This window comes from Oryctolagus cuniculus, chromosome 20 (genome assembly GCF_051225735.1).
Source record: "Oryctolagus cuniculus isolate XC-2025 breed Fujian yellow rabbit chromosome 20, ASM5122573v1, whole genome shotgun sequence".
NCBI classification, from domain to species: domain Eukaryota; kingdom Metazoa; phylum Chordata; class Mammalia; order Lagomorpha; family Leporidae; genus Oryctolagus; species Oryctolagus cuniculus.
The window spans coordinates 51,830,240-51,858,155 of NC_142886.1; the positions used below are offsets into that span (position 1 = coordinate 51,830,240).

At 66.7% G+C, this 27,916-nt stretch overlaps 1 protein-coding gene across 8 annotated transcripts; it reads left to right on the forward strand.

Moving 5' to 3' along the window:
* Positions 1–1,671: 1,671 nt before the first annotated feature.
* MTA1 (metastasis associated 1) lies at positions 1,672–27,740 on the forward strand. 8 transcript variants are annotated; one of them, XM_051828178.3, is made up of 21 exons: positions 1,689–1,885; positions 10,089–10,156; positions 13,369–13,462; positions 15,599–15,649; positions 16,045–16,174; positions 17,331–17,394; positions 19,241–19,358; positions 21,364–21,466; positions 21,825–21,924; positions 22,098–22,286; positions 22,442–22,516; positions 22,748–22,806; positions 23,083–23,198; positions 23,463–23,614; positions 23,712–23,901; positions 23,980–24,069; positions 24,748–24,900; positions 25,019–25,054; positions 26,783–26,814; positions 26,971–27,122; positions 27,211–27,740. In XM_051828178.3, the coding sequence occupies exons 1-21, from the start codon at positions 1,858–1,860 to the stop codon at positions 27,359–27,361; spliced, it is 2,151 nt and encodes a 716-aa protein (XP_051684138.2). In that variant the 5' UTR covers positions 1,689–1,857; the 3' UTR covers positions 27,362–27,740. The 8 variants fall into 8 exon arrangements, 5 of the variants coding, with proteins under 5 accessions (XP_051684140.2, XP_051684141.2, XP_051684138.2 ...); XR_016226797.1 differs by having other exon boundaries at positions 1,716–1,885; positions 23,510–23,614; XM_051828180.3 differs by lacking the exon at positions 15,599–15,649 and having other exon boundaries at positions 1,672–1,885.
* The last annotated feature ends 176 nt before the right edge of the window (positions 27,741–27,916 follow it).

The window sequence follows — 27,916 nt, forward strand, 5'->3', positions numbered from 1 at the left end:
CTCCTCCTGGGACGCCCCCTCCTGGGACGCCAGCCTCAGGCACCCTCAGGCACCCGCAGGAGCGCTGATTTGAGTGCCGCTGCTCCTCTTCTGATCCAGCTCCCTGCTAATGTGCCTGGGCCTCTGCACCTGTGGAGACCCGCAGGCGGCTCCCGACTCCTGGCCCGGCCCAGCCCCAGCCCCAGGGCATCTGGGAGTGAACCAGCAGATAGATGGAAGATCTCTCTCTGTGTAACTCTGCCTTTAAATATATAAATAAATCTTAAAAAAAACCTCACAGTTCATAAACACACACCCAGAATTTGATCACTATCACTGGAGTAACGGCTGTGAAGATCGCTCCAGATATTTCTGTGTCTAAAGGTTTTATTTATTTCAGAGGTAGAGCCACAGGCGGAGGGAGAGGCAGAGAGAGCATCTCCCAGCACTGGGTCACTCTCCAGATGCCCACAAGGGGCTGGGGCTGGGCCGGGAGCTGCAGGGGCTCTCCCACGGGCTGGCGGGGCCCAGGCACTGTCCAGGCCTCGTGCCGGGAGCCAGCTCTGAGGCTTGGACGCTCTCCCGAGATCTGAGCCCCTGCGTGTTGAATTTGGGCACCGAAGACCCCAGGACCAGCGGCACTCACGCCTTGCTGGGGCCGCTTGCCCAGCGCGTGCACAGCTGCCTGGCTCTGGCCATGACTGAGGGCAGGGCCGTGGTGTGGGGTGCACCTGGGTGCCACGTCCCTCAGGAAAGCGCCCGACTGGGCAGCGGCCTCTGGGCACTGCCCTCTGTGGCCTCTCTCCAGCGGCTGGCCTGGCCCTGCAGCAGGCCTCTCTCCCTCAAGCTGGGAGCAGGGACTGCTGGTCGCCGCCTCCGGGCAGCTTCCGGCGGCGGCCCTGGGCCTTCGTGGGGGGGGGGGGGCTGGTGGAGGGGCTCTTGGGCGCGGCTTGAGGCCTGTGAGCAGGACGCGGGTAGCGTCCCACCTGCTCCCCCCACCCAGGCAGCTCTTCGGCCAGCCGTGAAGGAAGCACCCCGGGTCCCACCCAGCAACTCAACTCCAGGCCCGCTGGCCGCCTCTCCAGGACTCCCACCCCAACGGCCCTGACCACACCAGCCCCGGGGCCCCAGCCTCCCTCCAAGCGTCAGCTCCCCATCGCGCCCCCCAGGCCGGACCTCGTCTCCCTCCCACCGCAGCCCGGGCCGTGCGACCCTCAGGCCTTCCCCGAGCGCGGGGCACGCAGTCACGTTGCGCCGGGCGTTGCGGGAAGCCCCGGTGCGGCGCCCGCTTGGCCCCGCAGAGCGCAGGGAGCGGCCTGCACCCCGGGCGAGACCCGGCCGCCGAGTCCGGGGCTGCCCGCGGGGGCTGCCCGCTGAGCGTCGGGGACACAGAAGGCTCAGCACTGGCGCCAAAGGCTGGGCCCCGCGGGGCGGCCGCCTCCAGGCCAGACCTGAACCCCCGAGCTTCGGGGCAGGCCGGCAGTCGTCCCCGGGGGTGCTGGGGGTGCAGACCCCGCCGGGGCAGGCGCGGCGGGAGGCTCCGGCCGGGGCGCGGGGGCGAGCTCCGCCGGGCAGGCGCGCGGCCGCGGCGGCGCGGGGTCGGGTAACGGCCCGCGCGGTGGGCGGCGGCGCCCGAGGCCCCTCCCCGTGCGGCCGCTCCTCCCCTTCCTCTCCCGCCCGCGCCGCGGCCCTCCCGTCCCTGCGCGGCCTCGGCGGCCTCGGCGGCGGCGGCGGCGGCGGCGGCGGCAGCGGCAGCAGCGCGGCCCCTTTAAACCGCCCGCCCCGGCCCGCGCCGCCCCCGCCCCAGCCTCCATTTTCCGGCCGCCCGCGCCGCGCGCCGCGCCCGCCCGCGGCCCCGCCGCCGCCGCCGGCCCGGACATGGCCGCCAACATGTACAGGGTCGGAGGTAAGGCCCGGCGCCGCCTTTATGCGCCGCGGCGCGGCCCCGCCGCCCCCCGGGCCCGGCCCGCGCCCCCGCCCCGGCCCCGCGGCGCGCCGCCCCTCCCCCACCCGCCCCCGCGGCGCGGCCTCGGCCGCCCCCGCCCCGCCGCACCCCTCCGCGCGGCCCCCGCCCCTGCCGCCCCGACCCAAAATGGCCCCGGGCCGGCCCGGCCGGGCCGGTGGGCGGGGGTGGGCGAGCTGCCCGGGCGGCGGGGGCTGGCCCACCTGTTGGGCCGGGGGCGGCTGCGGGGTGCGGGCCGGGAGCCGTGCGCGGCCCTCGCCGGCGCGGGGGCCTCCTCCGGGGTCCGGCCTGGCGGGAGCCCCCGAGCGGAGCACGTGGCCGGGCTGGCGCGCGCCGCCGCGGGAGTTCGGGGGCGTTGGGCTGTGGGGGCGCCGGGGCGCCAGCGCCGCGGAGCCGGGTTTCTCCGGGGCTTGGGGGCGGCCTCCCCGCGAGCCGCTCCTGCAGCTGGGCCTGGGGCCGTCCCGTGGGGGCCGCGCTGGGGATGGGGGCTCGTCAGCGGGGACCCTCATCCCCAGTAGCCTCCAAGTCACCCCAAACTTTTCGCTGCCTCCTGCTCACCCCAGCCCAGCGAGGCAGCGCCGGGTGAGGCCTGGGCGGGGGGCGGCCGGTTCTCCTTGGGCCCGGGCCTCGCCCCAGTTTGCGTGTGCGTGTGCGGGCGCGGGCGGCTGCGTGGGGTCCCGCGTTGTGCCTCAGGTAGGCCCTTCCCAGCCCGGGGTGGCGCCCCCCCGTCGTGAGCCGCCCTTCCCACCGCGGAGTGACCCCGCAGGGCAGGCATAGCTGTGGAAGTACCCCCCGATCCTGTCCGCACCCCCCCCTTCTCCACCGAGGCCTGAGCCGGACATGGAGTCTGGGTTGAGCGTGGTCCAGCCAGGCCAGCCCTGCAGCCTGGGCCCGGTGTGCCCGGGGCCCTCTGGTGTTCGGGGTGGGCAGTGACCAGCTCACACCTTTGCCCGCGGGGCCCTGGGTGGACACAGGCAGTCCACACTCCCTGCCAAGATGCTGGGGGACAGGGGCCCTTCGTCCACCTCCCTGGCCCGCGCTGCTGCCCCAGGGAGCTCCTGGCTGGTGACTCCCAGCCCCAGTGGAGGGACGAGTGAGGGAGCAGAATGGCACCTCCCAGCTTTGGTGGCCATGCCATGCGGGGGGTGGGGGGGTGGGCTCTGGAGGGAAGGACCCCTGCCCAGGCCCCCAGCCCAGCAGGCGGGACACCTCCTGCCTGGGATGTGCCTGGGGAGCTTCTCCCTCTGCCCCCCCAGTCCAGGCTGGACCCTGTCGTGGTGGCCCCTGCACAGCGTGCCTCAGTTTCCCTGTGCCCTGCAGCAGCTCCCCAGGGCCCACCTGGGTGCCTTGAGGGCGGGGCGGCTTGGATCTGGAGCCCAGGGTGCCGGGTGGAGCCAGCTTCTACTTCCTGTCTGTGGCTGGGGTTGCAGAGCCTGAGGCAGAATTGGGGTCGTGGCCCCAGGAACCCCAGAGGTGGGCCCCATGCCATCTACACGGAGCCGCACATGCCGTGTGCCCATGGTAGACGGCTGTTGGCATCTCGGCTCAGCATTGCCTGAGCCCCCAGGTGGGGGACAGGAAGGCGCTGCCCCTCTGACAGCGGGCCTCTCGTCCTGCCGTGGCCTGGGGGAGTGGCCAGTGAGGGACCGGCCCTGGGCGGGGCCTGTTCCTGTGGTCTTGTCCTGGCCCAGCCTCCTGGGAAAGGCCAGGCCCATGGGCCTTTCAGAGCGCAGAACTGGGGTCTCAGTGCGTGGGACATACGTGTGCTAGAAAGTTCTAATGACATCACATTGCCCGGAGTCCTGTGTCTTAGCTGGGGGGCTGCAGGTGCCACGGCCAGGTTTTGTGCCAGCTGCCTAGGCAGAGAGGCCCGGCCTTGGACAGGGGCCCTGGCCGGGGTCAGGGTTCCTGGACCTCTGGGCAGTCTTCTGCCAGTGTGATTGGCGTGTGTCCCGGCCGCTGTACCCACCGCTCCTGCAGTTTGGGGTTCTGTTCTCTGTTCCCCCACCCTGGGCAGCTTTCGCTCGGTCCTGATGTCCTGTGCTTGCAGAAGGGGACAGGGCCCGGAGCTGCAGGGGCGTGAGGCCGCGTTGGGCCCTGCTTTTGCACCCTGCCTCCTGCTGGTGCGTGGACTTCTTTTGTTGTAGCCCTGGTGTTTATTTTTCCATGGACGCTCTTTGGTCAAGTAAGGCGTTCCCCAGGATGGAGACCCCGGCTGGGACAGAGACCGTCCCCTGTGTGGCTGTGGTCGCCCCGCCCCCTGCACAGGGGCGGCCTCTGGAAGCTGCTGGCTCTCCTCCCTGGCAGCGAGACGCGGAGTCTGCCGTCCACAGTGGGGACCTGGGACGTGGGCCGAGGGGCACGGGCGGACCTGGGGGTCTGTCCGGGGGGACAGCTGCCAGCCTCCGTCTGGGCGCCCCTACCCCCAGCAGCAGGGGGCCTCTGCGCCTGCTTTGGGGCTGTCTTATTGTTTTAAGAGAAACATTTGGCCGCTGAGCTCTTGGGTTAATAACAAAAGCAATTGGAACGGATGGTCTAGGAAGCAGTCTCTGGCCGTGGCCGTGGCCGCTGGACGTCATACTCCGAGCCCAGCAGGTGAGGAAGGACTGTTCTGGGGACCCTGGCACCCAGTGTGCCTTCTCTGGAGGGTGTTCCTCCTCGTGTCCCGCTGCCCCTCGCCTTGTCTTCCTAGTGGCAATAAGGCAGAGCTGGACAGGGGGCGTGGGGGTCACAGCCCATCCCCCAGGCCCGAAGGCCCAGTTCTGCACCTCCTGGTGCCAGGCTGTGCCACAGCTGCTGCGGGGATGAGCTGGCCGGGGAAGGACATGGTGCTGCCCCCCCTGAAAGCTGCTTAGCAGCCTGTGAGTGCGGGTCGCGGCCCCTGACCCACTCTGCTTTCTGTCCCTGACTGGGCTCTGCAGAGGGCCTGCATCTGGCTGACCCCTGGCCGGGGCCACATGCTCTCTTGCAGAGATGAGATTCCTGGAGCCGGCGTTGTGCTGAGGGTCTCGGTTCTGCTGCCGTCCGCCCTGTGTTGACCACAGCACAGCGTGGGTGAACGAGGGGCTGTGGACAGCCAGGGAGCACGGCCCGCAGGCGTCCCCCCAAGAGGGGAATGTGGCTCAGGTGTCCTGAGCTCTTGCTGGGGCTGGGGAGTGGCAGGTGGAGATGCTGCACCTGCGCGCAGACGCTGGGCCCAGAGCTCCTGGGTGCTTTGCCCTGCTTTTCCCGGGTCTGCTCCGTCGCAGCTCCTGCCAGTAAGAGCTGCTGTGTGTGAGTGAGGGGAGAGGTCTGCCACCCACTGGTCACTCCCCAAATGGCCGCATTGGACGGGGCTGGGTCAGGCCGGAGTCAGGAGCTTCATCCGGGTCCCCCATGCACCTGGGTCAATTCCCCTGCTCTCCCAGGACGTCAGCAGGGAGCTGGGTCTAGCCCGGGCTCCTGTGCGGTGGCAGCACCACAGGCCCCTTGGTGAGGGTTCTGGGCGTGTTCTTCACGAACGTGCACAGTTGTGTGGTTTTTGGCAAATGTGCATGGGTATGTGACCACCACAGGTCCTCATCACGTGCCAGTAATGCCACGAGTGCCCCGTGCCTCTCCCAGCAAACATGGGTCCATTTCCTGTCCCTGCAGTTCCCCGGCCAGGACACCGTGTCGGAGTGGAGTCCCACAGTCCCAAGCCCCTCTTGCTCCCGCGTGTGGCTGCACACAGGCGGCGTGGGTGAAGGTGCCCATGCTGGCCATTGTTGGGTCCAGCGGCTGCCACCCACCATGATCCCGCCAGGCCCTTGCCGGCAGCCACGGAAGCACCTGTGCCCGTGTCTTGGGCCATCCCCACGGAGGAGGCTGCACGCACCTTTGAGCTGTTGTATTCTTTGTGATGTATTTTCACTTCTTGAAAGGCAGAGCGGCAGAGAGATCTTCCATTCTGTGGTTCATTCCCCAGATGCACACAGCAGCCAGGGCTGGACCAGGCCCAAGCCAGGAGCCAGGAGCTCTGGCCAGGTCTCCCGCGTGGGTGCAGGAACCCAAGCACGGGCTCCCCGGCGTGGGTCGAGGGCCCAGGGAGCTTGTGAGTGGCAGTGCTGCAGCCGACGGCGCTTGTGCGTTTTGTGCAGCTGAGAACTGCCCAGGCCGGCGTCATGTGCTGTGCACCTCTGGAGCGGGCTCTGCCTTCATGGCCCACGGCCTGCTCGAGTCGCGGGGGCTCAGCCCAGCCAGCCCAGGGGCTGTGGCTCCCCCGACTCGGCTGTGCTCTGTGTCACTGACCTGTTCTGTGGCTTGCTTTTCTCAGAAGGTTTGCAATTGGCTCGTTCATTTCTGTGAAACAGGATGAATGGAGGTGGGTGGGGGCCACGCAGAAGCCACCGTGGGAGACGGCGTGGCCGAAACCGTTGTTGTGGCCCGGGCAGCCCTCTGCCTGTCTGGGTGACACGGGAAAAAAGAAACTTTCGTGAAATGTAGACTTCAGCCCCCGCCAGTAACGCCTGGTGGGCAGAACCGAACGCGCGCGGTCACTCGTGTTCCAGGCAGGGCCTTGCACGTGTGATGGGCACGACTGGTGCCTCTGAGCACGGGGAAGCCAGACCGTGCTGCTCATTCTCAGCCCAGCACACAGCAGTCCCTGGTCCCCAAGCCTTGGGGCTTTCCCCTGGCCAGCCACGGTCCGCCCTCCAGGGGACGCTCTTGCCCAGGCAGCGCCGTGAGGCTGAGGCGGAGGTGTGGATTCCAGGTTGTCACTTGGCGCTTCTGCCTGCCCGGTGACAGGTCGGGGTTTCCGCCATCCCTGCCTTGGCTGTGATCACCTTGGGCAGACACTTTCCTTGGGGTTCCCTGTTTGTCACAGGGCACGTTACAAAGGACACAGCCGTGCAGGGTGGGGCTCCCATGCCCCGTGGTGCAGCCCTCCACAGGGTCCCAAGCCTCACTGAGCAGCCGTGGGTACAGTCCCCGACTCGGCCTCCAGTCCCCTCACCTCCCCAGGGGCTCTCCCGGGCTGGTCTCAAGCCTCGTCCTGCCTCGGCCTCAGCACATGGAGCCAGGGGCCAGGGCAGAGGCTGAGGGTCTGTCTGCACTGTCCCCGCCGCAGCTCTGCTTCCGCAGGTGAGACCCTGCATGCGTCACTGGCAGGTGCGTGCGCCACCCCTGGTGTGGTGGGGTCTCGCTCCTCGGCTGGCAGGGCAGCATGGACTGGGGCAGAGTTCCCGAGTGGGGAGCCGGTGGGAACGCGTCCAGAGAGGCTGGGCAGGTGCTGGGCAGGGCCGCGGGACGTGGCTCGGCTGCAGGACGACTGGGAGCCCAGGTGCCCGTTCCTCCCCATCCAACCGTCAGTCCCGAGGATTTTTGTCAAAGTTTCTTGACTTTATCATGAGCAGCTGGACGACTTGCTGTGTCTTATTGTTTATTTTAAATGATTTTTTCTTTGAAAGGCAGAATTACAGAGGGAGAGAGGAAGGTCTTCCATCCATCCTGTGGTTCAGTCCCCATACGGCTGCGATGGCCAGGCTGGAGCCAGGAGCTCCATCTTCTGCTGCCTTTCCAGGCCATAGCAGAGAAGCCGGAACTCAACTGGTGCCCGTGTGGGAAGCTGGTGTCGTAGGTGGTGGCTTAGCCTGCTGTGCCCTAGCACCAGCCAAGGCTGAGTAGTGTGAGAAGAATTGTTCACCACGGTCAGCCACCACCAAGTGAGCTCGGCAGCTTGTCCGCGCCTGGCCCGCTGCTCAGGGATCCCTGGTGGCCGCAGCCGCCCAGGGCGGGGAGTGGGCTCACGGCAGGCTGGCCTGCAGGGCCGCTGCCAGCCGAGCACTCTCGCTTCCGCCGTGCCTGGAAGCCGCTGGTCGTGGGGTGAGGGTCTCAGACGCCCTTCAGGTCCAGAGGTGTGCTGGAAGGGGTCCCGGAACTCCGCGCAGCTGTTGGGCACGTGGCTGCAGTTGAAGGCGGGAGACGGTTCGGGGAGACCAGTGTGGGCTGCAGGTGCTCTCGCCCGGTGCAGGTTCCCAGCCTCAGGTGGTGTCAAGGTTTCTGTATTTGAAGGGGAAAGTGACAGAGAGGGAGAGAGGTCTGCACCTGCTGGCCTGCTCCCCAGATGACCGCAGTGGGTGGAGCCAGAAGCTCCGCCAGGTCTCCCGTGCAGGTGCAGGGGCCCAAGCCCTTGAGCACCACCCGCCGCCTCCCGGGGTGCCTTGGGAGGTGGCTGGGACGGGAACTGCTCTCACACAGGATGTGGGCGCTGCAGGTGGTGGCTTGGCTGCCTGTGCCCTCGTACTCATCCTTCCAGTATTAAAAACCTTTTTGTGGATTTTTTTTAAAGATTTATTTATCTGAAAGGCAGAATTATGGGGTGGGGGTTGGAGATCCTTTGTCCCTTGGTTCACTCCACAGATTGCCACAACGACCAGGGCTGGGCCAGGCTGAAGCCAGGAGCTTCTTCCCGGTCTCCCACATGGGTGCAGGGGCCATGCACTTGGGCCATCAGCAGAGAGCTGGGTGGGAAGCGGATGTGGCCATGAGGTGAGACGTGCACCAAGAGCCTTTCTCGGGAGCAGGGCTGGGGTTTCTCTGACCGCCCCGTGACACGTGGGTGGTGGCCCTGTGGTCTCTGCTCTGGCTCTGAGGGCTGGAGCAGCATGCGTCCCGATCAGCTCGGGCAGTCTGCCTCTCAGGGCCCCTGCTGAGCTCAGAGGTTCGGGGGAGCTGCAGGGGAGCTGGCGTTGGCTGTCGCCACACCCCGACCCAGTCACAGCGGAAGCCCCTCGCCCCTGGGTGTGTGGCTGCCGTGGATTTGTCGGCTGGTGCTTTGGATTGGCCACTTGGGTTTCACTCTTTCCATCATGGCCGTCTCCTGCTTCCCCTCCCTCGCCAAGGCATGACTGGCACCACCACAGCGCTCGGCCTGGCCTCCCTGCCACGGTGCTGGGTGGTGGCCGGCTTGTGAGCTCTCGCCTCCGTGAGATGCACAGACCCCGGCCTCCCCACAGGGGGATGTTCTAGATTTTGCAAGGGTGGGTATATGGGGTTTAATTTGCTGTGTCTGGGCCGTAGGAGTGAAAGCTTAGGTTACTGATGGAGAGCTTTTTGGAAAAGCTTTGTTGAGACGTAATCTGTACGTGGTGAGACGTAATCTGTATGTGATGAGACTTAGCTGAGCAGAGAATCCAGCAGCTGTTAGTGCTTCGTTTTATTTTGATTTATTTGGAAGTTACAGAAAGGCAGAGCTGGGAGTGTGCTCTTCCATCTGCTGGTTCACTTCCCAGATGAATGCAGTGGTCAGAGCAGGGCGATCCAAAGCCAGGAGCCAGGAGCTTCTTCCAGATGCAGGGGTGCAGGGGCCCGAGCACTTGGCCATCTTCCACTGCTTTCTCAGGCCACAGCAGGAAGCTGGATTGGAAGTGGAGCAGCCGGGACTAGAACCGGTGCCCACCTGGGACGCTGGCGCTGCCGGCGGCCCCGAGCTGTTGCACAGCGTGGCCTCAGTGCAGGGCCCTCCTGCCACCTGGGAGGGAACCTGGCTGTCACTTCCGTCCTTTCCCAGTTGCCCTTTGGCTGGTGGGCAGCCCATGGGTTTTGGTAGCACCGACTGGTTTATTCTCCCCTGGGGGCACTGGTGCCAGCAACACAAGATGCCCCCAGCCACCTCGCAGAAGCTCACAGCACGGCCCTGACCTCTGCTGGACAGGGGCTCCTTTGGGTGCTGCCCTTGCTGGGGTTTGCTCCCTGTCCCCTTGGGAGCACTGGGCCGGGGGTGGCTGCACCTGTAGCCCTCACCCGCAGAGCAGGTGTGAGGTGGTGGCTGTGACCTTGCCTTCCTAGGCCTCCCCACAAGGAGAGGTGTCACCTGGTGGCTGGTCCCAGGGGACCTTGTGGACGGCACTCTGATGTCCCTGTGCTTGGATGAGGGTGACTTTGTCTGGGGGCTGCTCTGCCCTGTGAGTTGTGTCTTTGGAAGGAAGTTCGGCAGAGCTGCGGCATGGGGGTGAGACCAGTGGGAGCCAATAGGGCGGGCCTTGCAGGAAGGCGTCCCCAGGGCTGTGGGCAGGGGAAGCCCTGCACGCTGCTGGGCTGGGTCCCTGCGCCTCCCTCCTTGGGTGCCTCCCTGCTCCTGCCTTGGTGCCCCGGAGCTCCGAGTGACGCCCTCTCCTGTTCACAGACTACGTCTACTTCGAGAACTCGTCCAGCAACCCGTACCTGATCCGGAGGATCGAGGAGCTCAACAAGGTATGTGGCTCCTAGCGCTGGCCCTGCCCAGGGACCCAGTGTGGATGACCGCCTCCGGTGGCTCTGTCTGCTGGCCCACTCGGGGCCACAGCTGGGCTTTTGGCAGGCATCTACCAGGGATGGCCTCGGGCCACCTGCAGACCCGACACTGCCTCCTGGAGGGGCCGGGGTGCCCGGGAGCAGAGTGCAGAGAGCAGCACCCCATACCCCTGGCCTCGCCGCCTGCCGCTGGGCTCAGAGCCACAGCTGCAGGCCCTGGCACGTGGGCACTGCTGAACCAGGAGCTCTGCCCAGCACAGCCCCAAGGGCTGTGTGTGTGTCTGGGTAGCTAGGTGTGTGCAGGCTCCAGCTGGTCGGGGACCAGGGCCTTCCTCCCGCAGGAGCTCTGCACGTGGACCCTGGCCCATGCCAGGCCGGCCTTGAGCTGCTGCCTACCTGGACCTCGTGGTGGTGGCAGAGTCCATTGGGGATTTTGGGGATGGGACAGGATGGGCTGCCTTGGGCCTGGCTGGGGGCTCTGGGGCATTGGGTGCCGCATCTGCCTCCACCCTGGGGACAAGGGGTGGTGGCTGGGGCCAGGCAGCAGCAGGCTCCTCCTGGCGGGAGGTGGGGGCTGGCTGGTGTCCTCAGCTGGAGCGAGAGCCCTCCGCAGCCGCGACCCCGAGTGGTGGTGTGTGTGATGGGCACCGGGCGTCTCCAACTCCCTCTCGTCTGCACTGGCGCTGTGGCCGGACTGGGGCCCAAGCCGGCTGGCCCTTGCCCCTCCCCAGGCTTGGTGTGCAGGGGTAGCTGCGTGCCTGTGCCAGGGCTGGCGGAGGCTGCGGGTTGCCGCGAGGGGCACGGTGAGTCCCCTGAGGGCCCTGTGGCTGCTGGAGCCAGCGCCCTCGCAGGAGGGCCCTGTGCCAGGGTTCCAGGCTGGGCAGTGTCCAGGGGCCCCTGGGTGGCCGCAGCAGATTGACCATGGACTCTGCCCTGTGTTGTCTCACCAGACACCCCTGCCGTAGCAGGAGGGAAGGGGTGGGAGGGGAGGCTCGGCCCATGCCGCGGGGCCCAGGTCCCGAAGCTGACCGCCCGTGGTGGGTGGTGTTGGGTGCAGTGGTCCCTACGCCGCTCCCATACCTGGGGCAGCAGGTGATGGCTGCCACCCACACTTCAGCCTGGCCTGGCCCTGGCTGTGGGTGTCCAGGGTGAGCCAATGGGTGAAGCAGTGATCTCTGAGTGTTTCTCTGTTTAAAAGGTTTTCTTTCTTTTAATGAAGAAAGTCTGTTGAGTCAGCTCCATCAAACCCCACCCCATACGGGGCCGCGGGTGCACAGGGGCCTGGGTCTCCACTCCCTGACAGCAGTCCCGTGGCCTCCCTGTGACAGCAGAGCCACACGCCCCAGAGCCGCAGCCGGGCCGGGGACAGAGCTGCTGCAGGGCACAGAAGCAAACAAAGCAAAGCAAGACCCGCTGGGGCTCTGGGAGGAAGGGCGGTAGAGCGTGGAGCGAGGCTCTGGAAGTGCAGCTGGGTGCAGGGGTGAGGAGGCTGCCGGGGGCGTCCGGGAGCTGTAGGACGAAGCACACGGGGACCTTGGAGACACAACAGTCAGGACTGTACAGGGTTCCAGCTGCAGGCAGGAATTTTCTTAAAGAATTTATTTGAAAGACAGAGTTAGAGTGGCAGAGGCAGAGACATCTCCCAGTCCCTAAATGACCGTAACAGCTGGGGCTGGGCCAGGCCGCGTCTCCCATGTGGGTGCAGAGGCTCAAGCACTTGGACCGTCCTCCAGTGCTTTCCCAGGCCGCAGCGGAGAGCTGGATTGGAAGCGGAGCAGCTGGGACTCCAGCTGTTGTCCCTATGGGATGCTGGCCAGGCAGGTGGCGGCTGGACCTGCTGCACCACAGCGCCAGCCCCCAGCCCTGCTATTGAGAACCGGAGACCTGGAGACGCCCACAGGGCTGCCCTGGGAACTGGTGGTGTCGCCCGGAGTCTCCTGGCTTTGACGTCAGCTACAGTGCTTGCATTGCTTGCCCCCCCCCTTTTTTTTTTTAATTTACTTATTCATTTGAAAGGCAGAATGGGAGGGAGGGAGGGAGAGAGAGAGAGAGAGAGAGGTCTTCCAGCTGCTGGTTCACTCTCCAGATGGTCACAATGGCCTGCCCTGCGCTGATCCGAAGCCAGGAGCCAAGAGCTTCTTCCAGGTCTCCCACGTGGATGCAGAGGCCCAAGCACTTGGGCCATCTTCTTTTTTTTTTTTTTAAAGATTTATTTATTTGAAAGACAGTTACAGAGAGAGGTAGAGACAGAGAAAAAGGTCTTCCATCCACTGATTCACTCCCCAGATGGCCACAACAGCTGGAGCTGCGGCGATCCGAAGCCAGGAGCCAGGAGCTTCTTCTGGGTCTCCCATGTGGGTGCAGGGGCCCAAGTACCTGGGCCATTTTCTGCTCTCCCAGGCCATAGTAGGGAGCTGAATTGGAAGAGGAGCAGCTGGGATTAGAACCGGCGCCCATATGGGTTGCCAGTGCTTCAGGCCAGGGCATTAACCTGCTGAGCTGCAGCGCTGGCCCCAGGCCTTAGCAGAGAGCTGGAACCGGCGCCCACTGGGATGCCGACACAGCAGGTGGCAGCTCTACCTGCTACGCCACAGCACTGCCCCCACCTTGTGCACCATTTTTTAAAAAAACCTTTTGTGCTCCACTGTGGTGGCTGGTGTCCAAGCGTTGTAAGGGTGAGCTGAGCCCGGTGGCACAGCAGAAGCGTGGCTGATGGGTTTAGGGCCATCAGAGCTGTGGGTGCTCAGCTCGTGTGGCCCTCATCGCACACAGACGGCGAGGGGCTGGGCTGCTGCGGGTCCCCTTCAGCCTGTGCCTGTCCTGGCACCTGCTTGGCCCATGTGGCCTGGCTGGAGGGCCAGTGCTGTTCAGAGTCGCCTCTGAGGCTTTCCAGGGCCGAGCCGGGCCAAGGTGGGTGGGGTTGGCAGGCTGCTGGGGCGGGGCTCCTGGAGCTGGTGTGACCCCCCCGCCCCTCGTGTTCTGCCCTGGGCCCCGGGCGGGGGGCGAGTCCTTGGTGCATCAGCTCCCTGGGGTTCTCTCCCTGCCGGGGTCCCCGACCCCAGGGGCCTCAAGGTGCCTCGGGGGTCTGCTGCGTGTGTGCTGTGCCCGCCCCTGGGGTCACGCCTGGGGCCTGCAGGAGGGGCGGTGCTCCTGACCTCTGCTTGCTGTTGCAGACGGCCAGCGGGAACGTGGAGGCCAAGGTGGTGTGCTTCTACCGCAGGCGGGACATCTCCAGCACGCTCATCGCCCTGGCCGACAAGCATGCCAGTGAGTCCGGCGGCCCCTGGCCTGGCAGGGAGGGCTGGGGGTCCCAGGGCTCCGCCGCGGCCACGGGAGGCCGCCTTCTGCTTCTTCTGTTCTCTCCTCTCTGTCTGCCCTCGGAGCCCTGGCTGATCACTCGTGAGCTGTCGCCCCGCTGGCCCTTCTGCGCTCACTGAGTCCGTGCTGTCGTGGGCTGGAGCCGGGCTGCTCCTTTTGGGGCCTCCGGAAGGTCCCCAGGCTCCGCCCGTGGCAGGGGGGCCAGGCTCAGCCTGGACTGGACTCACTGGCTCTTTGCATTTGCTGAGAGGGTCCCTCCTGTCGTCCTGAGAGCGGTGTCCCTCTTGGGGTTCATTCTGGTGAGCCCCGAAGGGGCATGGGGAGGCTCCCGCGTGTCACCTGCCACAGGTGCTGGACTGGTGGAGTTGCCCCTGCTGGGGGTGCGTGGCCGGGAGCAGGGCGGCCTGAGGCCCTCGTCTGCGGACCACGCCGCAGGCCACAGCGGGCCTTTCCTGCTGAAGGCTGTCCGGGGCCGCTTGGTTCTGTCACTGGGGTGGGACCTGCGCGTGCCCGGGTGGCCTTGCAGGAGGGTTGGGCAGGGCTTTCTTGGGCGTGGGGTGAGGTGAGGCGCTCCGTGCCGTGGGCCCAGCCGGCGTCTCTGGCGCTGGTTGTGAGTGAGCCTCTGCTGGCGGCTCAGGGAGGAGGTTGTGGGGCTGCTGGGCTCTGTGTCCTGGGCAGGCCCCCAGTGGGGGAAGGGCGGAGCAAGCTCTTGGCCGAGCCCCACAGGCTGCAAGCTTCCGGGGAAGCATCCGTTTGGCCCAGGGCTGGGTCTGGCTTCGTGGAGAGTTGGGCTTGCAGGTGGTCCCCCAGAGGTGGGGAGCCTGAGGAGTGGGGGAAGCCGGACGCTGCCCTTCGTCCCCCAGCCCGTGAGCTGCACGGCCCAGCAGTGTGGCTGGCACAGTGGCTCCTGCTCCTGCCGGGGCCTGTCCCTCCCCATGGGCAGCTGGCCAGGGCTGGGCTAGCCATGGCAGCCTGTGCGTCCTGGTGGGTAGAGGGCCTGGGTGGACTGAGGGTACCGTGGCTCCCCCTGGAAGCTGGTCAGGGCTGGAGGGAGCCCCAGGCCGTGCAGCTCTGGTTGCCAGAGAGGCAGGTTTCCCAGCTGCGGCTGTTTCCTTGGAAAGCTGTCGCAAGAGGCAGGGTCTGTGTAGGACTCTCATCCTGGGCTTGGGAGGGGGGGCATGAAGGTTTGAACGGAGATCCTTGACCCCTGCTCAGTGCCCAGCGCAGGCCTCAGGCAGGAGGCCGGACCCCTGCAGGCCTCGTCCCCGATAGCCTCTCGGTCAGGTTGTGGTCGGAGCCTTCCCTCCTCCCTCTGAAGCAAGGCACGGTGACACAGGAGCCCAGGAGAGGGACTGGGCATTCCCATGGCCAGGCAGGACCTGGGGAGGGCTCCTCCCTCCTGAGGCTGTAGTGTGGCTGTTTCCTGGGCTGGTGCTGGGTGTGGGGTCCCAGTCTCCAGTCCGCACCCAGCATGGGGAGGTGGTGTGAGGCTTGCTGGGGGTGTACAGACCCGGGTGCCATCCTTAGCACACTCAGGGGCCCTGGACTGCTGGGATGGGGGCTGCTGTAGCGTGGGGAGGGTCTCAGCAGAGCTCCTGAGTATGGGCCAGGCCTGCCTGGAACAGCCCCAGATTATCCAGATTGATTGAAATGGCAAAAGTCTTGTTTTTCCCTGAGCTGGGCAAGGTGTTAGGACTTCCTGCAGCCACCACTAGGGGCAGCAGAGAGCCATCAGGCTGCACTGATTGGGGAGAGGGACAGAGACATGACCGTGGCCTCCAGAGGGCATTCTGTTGTTTAGTGCAGGGCAGGGGCCAGCAGCCTGGGTGTCCAGGGGCAGGCTCTGGAGGTCTCGCTCCCAGCTGGGGAGGTGGGAGTGTGTACAGGAGGGGTTCTTAGTGACAGCTTGTCAGGGCTCTGCCCGAAGGGGCTGGGGCACTGGGGTGGGCTGGGGCCCACTAGGAGGCCTGTGGCCCCCGTGTCCGCCCTGCCCCCTGGCCACGCAGCCCTGGGTCAGGCCCGGGCAGGGAGAGAGTGGCCGCGGCGCTGACACTGCCGCCTGGGCGCTGTCTGTCTGTTGCATAGCCTTGTCAGTCTGCCATAAAGCCGGACCGGGCGCCGACAGCGGCGAGGAAGGTAAGAGCTGCCCTCTGTGAGGACGCATCCTCGCGCCTGCCCCGGGCGGAACCTGCGCAGGCCGCCTGCATGCAGCCCGGCCCCGAGGGTGTCCTGCAGCTGCAGCGGGCCCTGCTGCGGCCATGCGGGGCCGCCTGGCCACGGGGCTGGGACACGTGGCACCTGCTGCTCACCGCGGTGCCAGCCGCCTGGCAGCTGCTCCTCTTTCCTCCTTTCCTGCTGCTTCCTCTGCCAGCGCCGGACTCCTGTCCCCACCTCCTTCCCCTGATGCCCAGGGGAGAGCCCAGCCTTCAGGGTGCTTGGACAAGAACGGGCACTGTGGCTCCTTGGGGTGGGCAGGGGCCTAGGGGCCACCCTGCGTGGGCAGGGCGGTCCTGAGGGCTCTTGTCCTACAGGGGAAGCAGAGGAGGAGGCCGAGAGCCCGGAAGTGGAGGAGGAGCTGCCCGACCGGCTCAGGCACCAGTTGCGGCACCGAGAGCTGTTCCTGTCTCGGCAGCTGGAGTCGCTGCCTGCCACCCACATCAGGTGCACACCTGCCCCTCCCCCCCGTCAGGTGCACACCTGCCCCTGCCCCCCCCCGTCAGGTACACACCTGCCCCTGCCCCCCGTCAGGTACACACCTGCCCCTGCCCCCCCCGTCAGGTGCACACCTGCCCCTCCCCCCCGTCAGGTGCACACCTGCCCCTCCCCCCCGTCAGGTGCACACCTGCCCCTGCCCCCCCCCGTCAGGTACACACCTGCCCCTGCCCCCCCCCCCCGTCAGGTGCACACCTGCCCCTCCCCCCCGTCAGGTACACACCTGCCGCTGCCCCCCCCATCAAGTACACACCTGCCGCTGCCCCCCCATCAGGTACACACCTGCCTCCGCCCCCCCCATCAGGTGCACACCTGCCCCCCCCCATCAGGTACACACCTGCCTCTGCCCCCCCCCGTCAGGTACACACCTGCCTCCGCCCCCCCCGTCAGGTGCACACCTGCCCCCGCCCCCCCCATCAGGTACACACCTGCCTCTGCCCCCCCTGTCAGGTACACACCTGCCTCTGCCCCCCCATAGGTGCACACCTGCCCCTCCCCCCCATCGGGTACACACCTGCCCCTGCCTCCCCTGTAGGTGCACACCTGCCCCTGCCTCCCCCATCAGGTACACACCTGCCTCTGCCCCCCCCGTCAGGTACACACCTGCCCCTGCCCCCCATCAGGTACACACCTGCCCCCGACCCCCATCAGGTACACACCTGCCCCTGCCCCCCCCGTCAGGTACACACCTGCCCCTGCCCCCCATCAGGTACACACCTGCCCCCGACCCCCATCAGGTACACACCTGCCCCTGCCCCCCCCGTCAGGTACACACCTGCCCCTGCCCCCCATCAGGTACACACCTGCCCCCGACCCCCATCAGGTACACACCTGCCCCTGCCCCCCCCGTCAGGTACACACCTGCCCCTGCCTCCCCCATCAGGTACACACCTGCCCCCGACCCCCCATTAGGTGCATACCTGCCTCTGCCTCCTGTCAGGTGCACACCTGCTCCCCCCATCAGGTACACACCTGCCCCTGCCTCCCCTGTAGGTGCACATCTGCCTCTGCCCCCCCATCAGGTACACACCTGCCCCTCCGTAGGTGCACACCTGCCCCCGCCCCCCCACACCTGCCCCTCCCCTCACATCCTCCTCTTCCACAGGGGCAAGTGCAGTGTGACGCTGCTGAACGAGACGGAGTCCCTCAAGTCCTACCTGGAGCGGGAGGTGAGACTCAGCCTGGCTTGGGCAGGGACATTTTTCCCTCCTTGCTCAGGTCCAGCCCTGCCCACCTGCAGCACCCACAGAAGGCCAGGCCCTCCCTGAGGGGGCGTGGTCAGTGCAGGAGGCCCAGCTGGTCCCAGGCAGTGGACAGATCTGCACTGGCTGCCTGCACCCCTGCTGACCTGGGACAGCTGGCATCTGAGGCAGGTGACTGGAGCACCTGTGAGCCGTGGGGATTGCTCGCCACATCACCTCCTGGGTGACGGCCCGGTGTCCCCAGGGGAGTTCACCAGCACGGTTTTCTGAGGCCACACAGAGTCTGGAGTAGCCAGGGTGTGGGTCAGCACCTAGGGGCAGGTAAGGGGCAGGCCCAGCGCTTAGCCTCTCCCAGGCCTCTGCCTGTCTGGGCTGAACGTGTGGCCTGAGGGCCTTGTGTCCAGCAGCCCGGGGTGACACGTGCAAAGCCTAGAAACAGGAGTGCCAGCAGGGACCACGCATGCGTGGGCGGCCGTGCCCAGAGGCGGGGTCAGTGGGGTGCCCCGGGGACGTGGCAGAAAGGCATCTGTGGAGCAAGGACAGTGAACGGGGGCCGGCGGGCGATTGCCGTGTCAGCGTGTCAGGACAGCCCGGGCAGGTCCGAGTGCTGGCTCATGCGTGCTGAGTGCTGGGAGCCCTGCCCTCGCGTGGGGCAGCCGTGCAGGGAGAGCGCAGAGGCGGCGGCAGCGCCGTGGATGGCTGACGTGGTGGCCTCAGCAGCCGTCACCAGGTCAGGTCATGTTGCAGGCGTTCCAGGGCGGCCAGGCCGAGGTGGACCCCGTGTTTCTCACCCGGCGACTCAGCACTCTGCTGAGCGGGGACGCGTGGTGCAGCGAGGGCCGTCATCGGGCCTCCCCGAGCCGCTGACCGGCGCCCTGCAGCCCGAGCACACCCTGCGCCTGCGCCTGCGCCGTCACTACTGCGCTTCTTGCTTTGCCTTCCCTCCTTCCTTTTATTTAATTAAAAAAAAAAAAAAAGATTTATTTGAAAGGTGGAGTTAGAGAGACAGAGAGGTCTTCCATCTGCTGGTTCACTCCCCATATAGCCACGACAGCCAGGGCTGGGTCAGGCCGAAGCCAGGGCCTGGGACTTCGTCTGGCAGGGAGCTGGACCGGAGGTGGGGCAGCCAGGACTGGTTCTGTCTGCTGGTTCACTCCTTAGATGCCTGCGAGAGCCAGGAGCTCAGTCCAGGCCTCCCCCGGGGGGTGCTGTGTCCAGGCCTCCCCCGGGGGGTGCTGTGTCCAGGCCTCCCACGGGGGTGCTGTGTCCAGGCCTCCCACGGGGGGTGCTGTGTCCAGGCCTCCCACGGGGGTGCTGTGTCCAGGCCTCACCCGAGGGTGCTCAGTCCAGGCCTCCCATGGGGAGTGCTGTGTCCAGGCCTCCCACGGGGGGTGCTGTGTCCAGGCCTCCCCCGGGGGTGCTGTGTCCAGGCCTCCCATGGGGGGTGCTGTGTCCAGGCCTCCCACGGGGGTGCTCAGTCCAGGCCTCCCATGGGGGGTGCTGTGTCCAGGCCTCCCACGGGGTGCTGTGTCCAGGCCTCCCACAGCGGGTGGGACCCAGTTCCCTGAGCCATCACTGCTGCCCCAGGGTGCTTCAGGAAGCTGGGCTTGAGCCGGGTGTGGGGTGGCGTCCCAGCTGCCGTGCCGTGCCGTGCCGTGCCGTGCCTGCGCCTGCTTTGTGCATGGATCTCTTGCCTGACGCGCCCTCCACACCCTGCCCCGTGTCGGGGGGCAGAGAGTTCCCCAGGCGAGGGTGGGGCTCCCAGCTGTGGGCCCCACAGACCAAGCAGGGGCTCCTGTGTGTGCTGTTTCAGGATTTCTTCTTCTACTCGCTGGTCTACGACCCCCAGCAGAAGACCCTCCTGGCGGACAAAGGAGAGATTCGAGTGGGAAACCGGTACCAGGCCGACATCACTGACCTGCTGAAGGAAGGTAGGGCGCAGGGTGGGGCCCGCAGCAGGAGCCGGGGCAGAGCGTGGCCCTGGACTGTCCTGTATGGCAGGAGTTTGTCTCCCTAAGAAACGAGGAGACAGGGAGTGAGGTGCTGGTGGGTGGGTCGCTCCCCAAGCACCTGTAGGTGCCGGGAGGGACCCCGGTACTTGAGCCATCACCTGCCATCCTGTGTCTCGTTGGGCAGCTGTGGAGCCTGGAAGGGCCTGGGGCACCTTGGCTGGCACCAGGGGACTGGGCTCGAGGGTCTAGGGCCTCGTCCCTCTGGTCTCCAGCTCCCTCCTCCAGCACTTCCGCCTCCTGTTTCTGTGCACGTGGCCGGGACCTGGCTCTCGTGGGCCGGCTGCTTGCGGTGTGTTGGCTGTGCAGCAGGGCTGGGATGCTGCACCATGGCCCAGAGTGGCCGGTGAAGGGTTCCCTCAAGTCCCTGTGCACAGGGCCCGCCCTCGCCAGCCTGGGGACCCCGGCCCCGGCCCCGTCCCCGGCAGCATCCTTGCCTGCTGGGCTCACTGCTTGGTCTCTTCCTGAGCTGCAGGCCTGGTGCAGAGCCTGGGCAGCCACGTCCACCGTGAAACCCACGCCAGCTCCCACCTGGGGAGAACTGCGTGGCGACGCCCTGACCCGAGGGCCTGGGCTCGGCTGCTTGCGTGCTGGTCAGGAGGGTGCTGGGGCTCCCCAGAGACCGTGGAGCAGCCACCCCCAGGACCCCTTCCTGACCACAGAAGGCCTGAGCCTGAGCCACAGCCACGAGGGAGGGGCCTCCTGCCTCCCTGCAGCCCCACCGCCTCCTGGACCTCATGGGCCGCTAGTCCAAGGGGCATTGGCCTGGCTGGCAGGAACGAGGCTTCTAGAACCTTCCACAGCTCCTTGAGCCACATCCTGTTGAAGGGATGCAAAACCGTGCTTGTGCCTGGCCAGCGGCGAGGGCTGGGCTGTGCTGCTGCCGCCCTGCAGGGTCGGCCTGAGGCCCTGGGAGTCCTGGCGCCAACAGAGGTCTCAGTGGGCAGAGGAAGGAGATGCACCCATGATGCTGGACACGGGCCACGCTTCTGCGCGGACAGAAAGCCCCAGTTCCTCCCCCTGCAGCCCTTACGGTCAGCCCCCTGGGCCCACTGGGCCCACATGGACCCTTCCGTGGCCAAGCCTGCCCAGCCTTCAGGGGCTGCTGCCCTGTGAGAAGGGTCAGATTTTTTTTTTTTTTTTGACGGCAGAGTGGACAATGAGAGAGAGACAGAGTAAAGGTCCTCCTTTTGCCGTTGCTTCACCCTCCACTGGCCGCTGCGGCTGGTGCGCTGTGGCCGGCATATCGCGCTGATCCGAAGCCAGGAGCCAGGTGCTTCTCCTGGTCTCCCATGCGGGTGCAGGGCCCAAGGACTTGGGCCATCCTCCACTGTACTCCCGGGCCACAGCAGAGAGCTGGACAGGAAGAGGAGCAGCTGAGATTTGAACCGGCGCCCATATGGGATGCTGGCACTGCAGGCGGCGGCCCCACCCACTGTGCCACAGCCCTGGCCCTCTGGTTTTGTTCTTTGGAAGTAAAAGGTTGTTTCATCAGAACCCTCCCGAGAGCTCCCAGAGGACAGACCAGCCCTGGTTGTGTGTAGGTTAGCGGTGCTGGAGCTGGGCTCTGCCTGTTACCACACTGGGGTGCTAGGTGAAGGCACCAGGGGGCTGTGATGGCACAGCCGAGTGCGTCTGGATCAAAGTGAGGGCTGGGAGCTTCTGCTGCCTCTCTGGTCACACTCTGGAGCCACCAGCACCGGGGTCCGCGTCCCTGGTGGGCTCTCCCTTGGGCCCATGTGGGTCTCTGTCCTCTCACTGTGCCTGCAGCCCCAGGGTGCTGTCTGCAGATGTCGGAAGCCACAGCCCGAGTGCCTGTGTGCTGGCCACCCCGCATCGTCTGTGCTGTGGGACCCCAGGGAGCAGGCAGGCCCGTGGCTCGGACCTTGGCCCTCTGTGGTTTCCGCAAGTGCACGCTTCCCTGTAGGTGAGGAGGACGGCCGTGACCAGTCCAAGCTGGAGACCAAGGTGTGGGAGGCCCACAACCCACTCATAGACAAGCAAATCGACCAGTTCCTGGTGGTAGCCCGGTGAGTTCTGGGTACTGGAGAAGGGGCCTGGGGTCCTTGGTGTCGGGGAGACCGTGTGGCCTTGGCTCTGAGGTCGCGGCGAGGCCCACAGCCTTGCCTCTGGGCCCTCACCTGGCATCCCCAGGAGGCTCAGCTGACCCAGCCCACCTGGCCTTTTGGGTGCTCCGCTGGGAGGGGCTGGGCTGTGCAGCCGGCCACATGGCACACAGGCCGTGGCAGCCACTCCCCAAGTGTCCTGGTGGCTCCGCAGATGCTGTGGCCACTGTGGTCTGTAGACTCCATGGCAGCCATGCCCTGGGAGTGGCGGGCGCTGCCCCGCTCCTAGGGCTCTGAGGGTCAGCCTGTCTCCGTCCCCCAGCTCGGTGGGCACCTTCGCACGTGCCCTGGACTGCAGCAGCTCCGTGCGACAGCCCAGCCTGCACATGAGTGCCGCCGCCGCCTCCCGAGACATCACCTTGGTGAGTGTCCAGCACCTGCCCAGGCGTGCAGGACCTGGGGAGGACCCAGCTTCGGTCAGTGTGTGTGGAGGCTGTGGCCAGGGGCCCTCTCCAGGAGGTACCGAGGGCGTGGGGCCACGATGCAGGTTCAGGTAAAAGACTCCGGGCCCCTCGCCCCTGCTGTGTCGCCACAGTTCCACGCCATGGACACACTGCACAAGAACATCTACGACATTTCCAAGGCCATCTCGGCCCTCGTGCCGCAGGGCGGGCCCGTTCTGTGCAGGGACGAGATGGAGGAGTGGTCGGCGTCGGAGGCCAACCTCTTCGAGGAGGCCCTGGAGAAGTACGGGAAGGACTTCACGGACATCCAGCAGGACTTCGTGAGTGCCCCGGGCGGTGGGCGGCTGCTGGGCCTTGGGCAGGGGCCCTGGCCTGGCCGTGTCAGTGTTGGCAGCGGGGCTTGGGTGGGGGTCTCGGAGGGGACGGGGGGGCCGCAGCGGGGCTGCCCCCCGTGATGCACTGTCCTCTTGCCCAGCTGCCATGGAAGTCGCTGACTAGCATCATCGAGTACTACTACATGTGGAAGACCACCGACAGATACGTGCAGCAGGTGGGCCCGCGTCCCCCGGCAGCTTTGCGCCCCGTGAACTTGCTGCGTGCTGTAGAGCCCCTGGGTGCCCCGGCAGCCCTGGCTGAACGTTCCGTGCCAGGGCTTTGCGTCTCTGGGGTCCCAAAGTCTTCCCCAAGAGAGCCAGCTCCCAGGGCCCCTGCCTCGCTGTCCGGTGTCTGCGCTGCAGCCCCCGTCCAGCCTGTGACCTCTCTGCCCCTCCTTTGCTTTAAGAAACGTTTGAAAGCTGCTGAAGCAGAGAGCAAGCTGAAGCAAGTCTACATCCCCAACTAGTGAGTGCTGCCTGGGGCCTGGGGCCGCGGGGCCGCCTTCCCTCAGCGCAGGGGACCCTGGCCTGGGTCTGGGGGGCGGGGGCCACATCCCAGAAGCCCCTGGCAAGTCAGCCCTCCCAGTTAGTGGGGTGGCCAGTGTGGGGAGGCTGGGGCCCTGGGTTTGGCCGCTGAGCTTGCCTTGGTGCTGGGCCCATGAGAGCCTGGGGAGCCGTCCTCAGCGGCTGGGGGCATCCTCAGTCCGGATCCTGTGACTTTTCCCCTTGCCTCCCTCTTAAGCAACAAGCCAAGTCCAAACCAGATCAGCGTGAACAACGTCAAGGCCAGCGTGGTGAACGGCACAGGAGCGCCGGGCCAGAGCCCTGTGGCCGGCCGGGCCTGCGAGAGCTGTTACAGTAAGTGCCTGGTGCTGGCCGCGCCCTGCGGTGCCCAGCGCGGCCCTGAGTGCCCATGCCCGTGCCCCTGCCTGGGAGGGCCCCCAACGCCCGGGGCTGCCGCAGTGCTGGGGTCTGGTGGGGGGGGGTCTGAGGTATGTGGGGGTGCCCCCGGGTGGGGAGTCCTGGGCCCGCTGGGGGGTGTGGCGGGGGGCACCGTGGAATGCTCTCTGCATCGCTGGTTCTGCTTAAGAATCCGTCTATTTCCAACTTTGTTGTCCGTAGCCGCACAGTCTTACCAGTGGTATTCTTGGGGTCCCCCTCACATGCAGTGTCGTCTCTGCGCGTCTTGTTGGACGTATTGGAAGAAATACGGTGGCTTGAAAATGCCAACCCGGTTAGACGGAGAGCGGCCAGGACCAAACCGCAGTCACACGGTAAGCAGGAGGCGCGCCGGCCCCAACCCCGCCTGCCCGCTGCCGCCGCGGCCCCCGGTCATGGCGCTGTGTCGGGGCCTCGCGCCCCCTTCCGCAGAGTCCCCACGGCGTCCCAGCCCGGAGCAGCGGGAGCCCCAAGTTTGCCATGAAGACGCGGCAGGCCTTCTACCTGCACACCACCAAGCTGACCCGCATCGCCCGGCGCCTGTGCCGTGAGATCCTGCGGCCCTGGCATGCTGCCCGCCACCCCTACATGCCCATCAACAGCGCAGCCATCAAGGCCGAGTGTGAGTGCCCGTCCCTGCAGATGCCGAGGAGGGCGGGATGACCAGGGCGCAGCCTCACCCCGCCTGGTCCCCTCGCAGGCACTGCCCGGCTGCCGGAAGCGTCTCAGAGCCCGCTGGTGCTGAAGCAGGCAGTGAGGAAGCCCCTGGAGGCTGTGCTGCGGTACCTGGGTAAGTCGGGGTCGGGGCATCCCAGGTACGGCCCAAAGGCAGCTTGGACGCTGGGCCCTGGAGCCAGGAGACCCTCACCCACTACCCTGCCCTTGTCCCTGGCCCTGGGGTCCTTAGGAGCCCAGGTAGCTCAAGCTGCTGCCCTGTCCCCCCCCCCCCCCCCCCCCCGTGCAAGGCCTCCTCACCCCTGCCCCCAGGGTCCAGGCCAGGGCAGGCGGCCAGGCCGCTGCAGGCCCTCTGCTGGGAGAGAGCGAGCAGAGCACTGGGTGGGAGGGGCTTGGGGCCCTTCCTTCCTTCTGGGAGGGAACATTCCGGAACCGTGAGCCAAGTACCCTTCATGCAGGCAGAAGTGGCTTCGGCATTGCTTGCTTTCTTGGGTCTTGGGCCCCAGGGCCGGGCTGGCAGGCGATCAGCTCAGTGTTGGGCCAGCAGCCAGGCCTCTGCCATCAGCGCCGGTGGCCTGGACGTGAAGGCGGCCTGATGGGCTCTGTGTTTATGGGGCTGCGTCTGGATGCTGTCAGCTACTGGCCGTCACCCAGGGGAGAGGAGCTGACCCCAGCAGGCCACTGCCCCAGCCGCCCAGGGAGCCCCATGGTGTGGGCCTGCCAAGGCCCCCCGAGTCCCCAAGGGGCTGCCTCCATCAGGGCGGCGGCGACCCTGCCTGTGCTGTCCCCACAGAGACGCACCCGCGCCCTCCGAAGCCCGACCCCGTGCGGAGCGCCTCCAGTGTCCTCTGCAGCCTGACGCCGGCCAAGTCGGCCCCTGTCATCAACAACGGCTCCCCCACCATCCTGGGCAAGCGCAGCTACGAGCAGCACAACGGGGTGGACGGTGAGTCCGGGCTGCCGGCGCCTGCCGGCCCTGGGCCCCACGCGGCCCCACGCGGCCCCACGGGCGCCGCGGCCCCGCTGACCTGTCTTCTCTCCTCTCTGTCCCTTGGCGCTGCCAGGCAACATGAAGAAGCGCCTCTTGATGCCCAGTAGGGGTAAGGCCCAGGGCAGCCGCTCGCGGCCGGCCCGTCGCCACGCTGTGTGTGCTGTGCTGCCCGCGTGTCAGCCCCAGCGGGTGGCTCAGGGCACGTGCGGGGGCAGGCCGCGTGGCTGGGCCACGGCCAGTCCCGACTCCCCTGGCCTCATCTGTCACTCGGTGCAGCACCCGGCAGCCCTGGGGCCCTGACCTCGGCCCTACCTGGCTCTGTGCCATGCTGGACTGTCCCTGCACGTGTGCCCTGGCGCCCCCGCCACCCGCCCGTGCTGTCTGCCGTCGCGCTGTGACTGCCGCATGCTCTCGGCCCGCGCCTGTGCGTGGGCGTGGGGCTGTCCCCGCTGTGCCTGCAATGCTGCCTGGGCCTCGGGCTTGTGCACTGGCTGGGGTGGGGGCTTCAGGACCCCAGACCCCTGTAGGGGAGGAGTAGGTAGACTTGAGCCCGGCTGCTGGCCAGGCACCCGGCCAGGGAGGGGCAGCAGGCAGTGGGCGACCCCTCACGCTGCCTTCTCTGGGCTGCCGTCGGGAACCTGCAGAGCACTGAGCGCTGGCTGTCGCGTGCTGACTGCAGCCGGGGCGGCCAGTCCCTCTGGACACGAGGATGCCCTGGCCCCCGTCTCCTTGTGTGGGCGCCCCACTGCTGCCCGTGCTCGAGGCTGGTTCTGGGGTCTGCACCCCCTGACGGGAGCCCTGGGAACACGAGTGGGCGTGCGTCCTTGTCAGCAGGCCTCTGAGCTCCCGGCTTTGTTTCATAAAAAGCTTGGAACAAACAAGCTAAATAAAAGTCTGTTTATTCCCGCTGCATTTTCTAAAACTCAGGTCCTCCGTCCAGCTGTGGCTTTGTACCCCGTGGGGCGGGGCGGGGCCCCTGGAGGGGAATGGCCGGGCCTGGACTGGGCCTCAGGGCTGGCTGGGGTGGCGGGGTTGGTGTCCGGCGTGGGCTGAGTGCCGTGGAGCCTCCCTCACTAACCGCCCACCCGCCTGCTGCCTGCTGCATCGTGTCCCGGGGGCCACCCGCGCCCGCGCTCACCTAACTCTGTCTCCTTCCTCCCGCCAACCCGCCACCCTGGTAGGCACTTACCTGGGTAAGTAGCTCTGGGGCTGGGCTGTCCCTTGGCACAGGGCCTTGGGATGATAGCACGGGGCCATGGAGCCGCTGCTCTGGGCCCGCCCACCCAGCTGAGTGTAGCAGCTCTGGGGAAGGCCTAACCAAGTCCCAGGCTGGTTTGCAGGGAATTGGGAGTGGGGGCGCACACAGGCTTCAATTTTTAGGAGAGAGCTTTTGCCCACGAACACCCTGGGGTCTTGCTGGGGGGTGGGCCGCCCCAGCACCAGCTCTGGCTCACCCATGCCTTGTAGGCCGGTGGGGGGTGGGGGGATCCCCTTCCTGACCCAGCTCCAGCAAAGTCTCCTGGGTGCTCTGGTCCTAGGCCTCATGGCTGGGCCAGCAAGTGTGAAGGCCCCGGCCAGTGAGGCATCTTGAGCCCTTGGGGAGAGGCCAGGTGCAGCCCGGCCTTGCGGGGCCCAGCGGCGGCCAGCAGAGGTGTGACTGCCCTGGCTGTGCTGAGTGCAGCCCTGCTGGCGTCGCCCAGGGTCCGTGTGCACGGAGCTGGCTGTCAGCTCTCAGGCCGCCTTGCCGCCTGCCTGGAGCCTGAGCTGACCTAGAGGCCCGTGGTGGGTGTCCCCTGCTCTGGGGGCCCAGCCTCAGTTGGCTCTCCTTTCCCGTTAGGTCTGGCAAACCATGGACAGACCCGGCACATGGTAAGAGGTGCCACGTGGGGTAACCGCGAGCCTGGCCAGGCTGGGGAGAGGGACGGTAGTAGGCCGTGCCCAGGGCCCCCTGCCACCTGGGCGGAGTCTGCCCGAGTCCCTGGGGGCCTGGCTCCTGGGGACCGCCTCACTCCTCATCTGCCGCAGGGACCAAGCCGGAACCTTCTGCTCAATGGGAAGTCGTACCCCACCAAAGTGCGCCTCATCCGGGGGGGCTCGCTGCCCCCGGTGAAGCGGCGGCGGATGAACTGGATCGACGCCCCCGACGACGTGTTCTACATGGCCACCGAGGAGACCAGGTGGGGCCCTGCCCGGGCGCCTGGGCGGGCCGGGCCGGGGTGGCCGCCGCGCCCGCTGGGCCTCACCGCCTGCCCGTGCCGCCCGCAGGAAGATCCGCAAGCTGCTCTCCTCCTCGGAGACCAAGCGCGCCGCCCGCCGGCCCTACAAGCCCATCGCCCTGCGCCAGAGCCAGGCCCTGCCGCTGCGCCCGCCCCCGCCGGCCCCGGTCAACGACGAGCCCATCGTCATCGAGGACTAGGCCGCCCCCCAGCCCCGCCCAGCGCCCCACTCCCACCCTCACCTGCAGACGCGGCCCGCGCGCCATTAACTTATTCCGAGAATGCCGAGCAGTTGTTTTTAGCTTTGTGTTGACTTCCGGCTGGAGCGGAGCAGAGGGGCCGGGCCTGCCCGAGGCGGGCCCTGCGGCTTTGTTATGTTCTGTTGAAGGTGCCATTTTAAATTTTATTTTTATTACTTTTTTTGTAGATGAACTTGAGCTCTGTAACTTCACCTGGAATGTTAGATCGGTGCGGCCGGTGGCGGCCGAGCTGCCTGTTGGGGTTGGCCCCCTTGTCTTTTCAAGTAATTTTCATATTAAACAAAAACAAAAAAAACTCATAAAAAGAAAAAAAAACCCACCCAGCCCTTCCATCGTCTTTCATTCCCGGCCTCAGCCCCAGGGAGTGGGCCGAGGGCGCCCTTGCCCGTGTCCACCTCCCCGGCCGTGGGGCCGCGCTGAGACTGCGCCCTGCGCCTGGCTGAGCTGTGCCCCAGCTGGAGCCGAGGCTGCCCCCGCTCCTTGCACACCTCACCT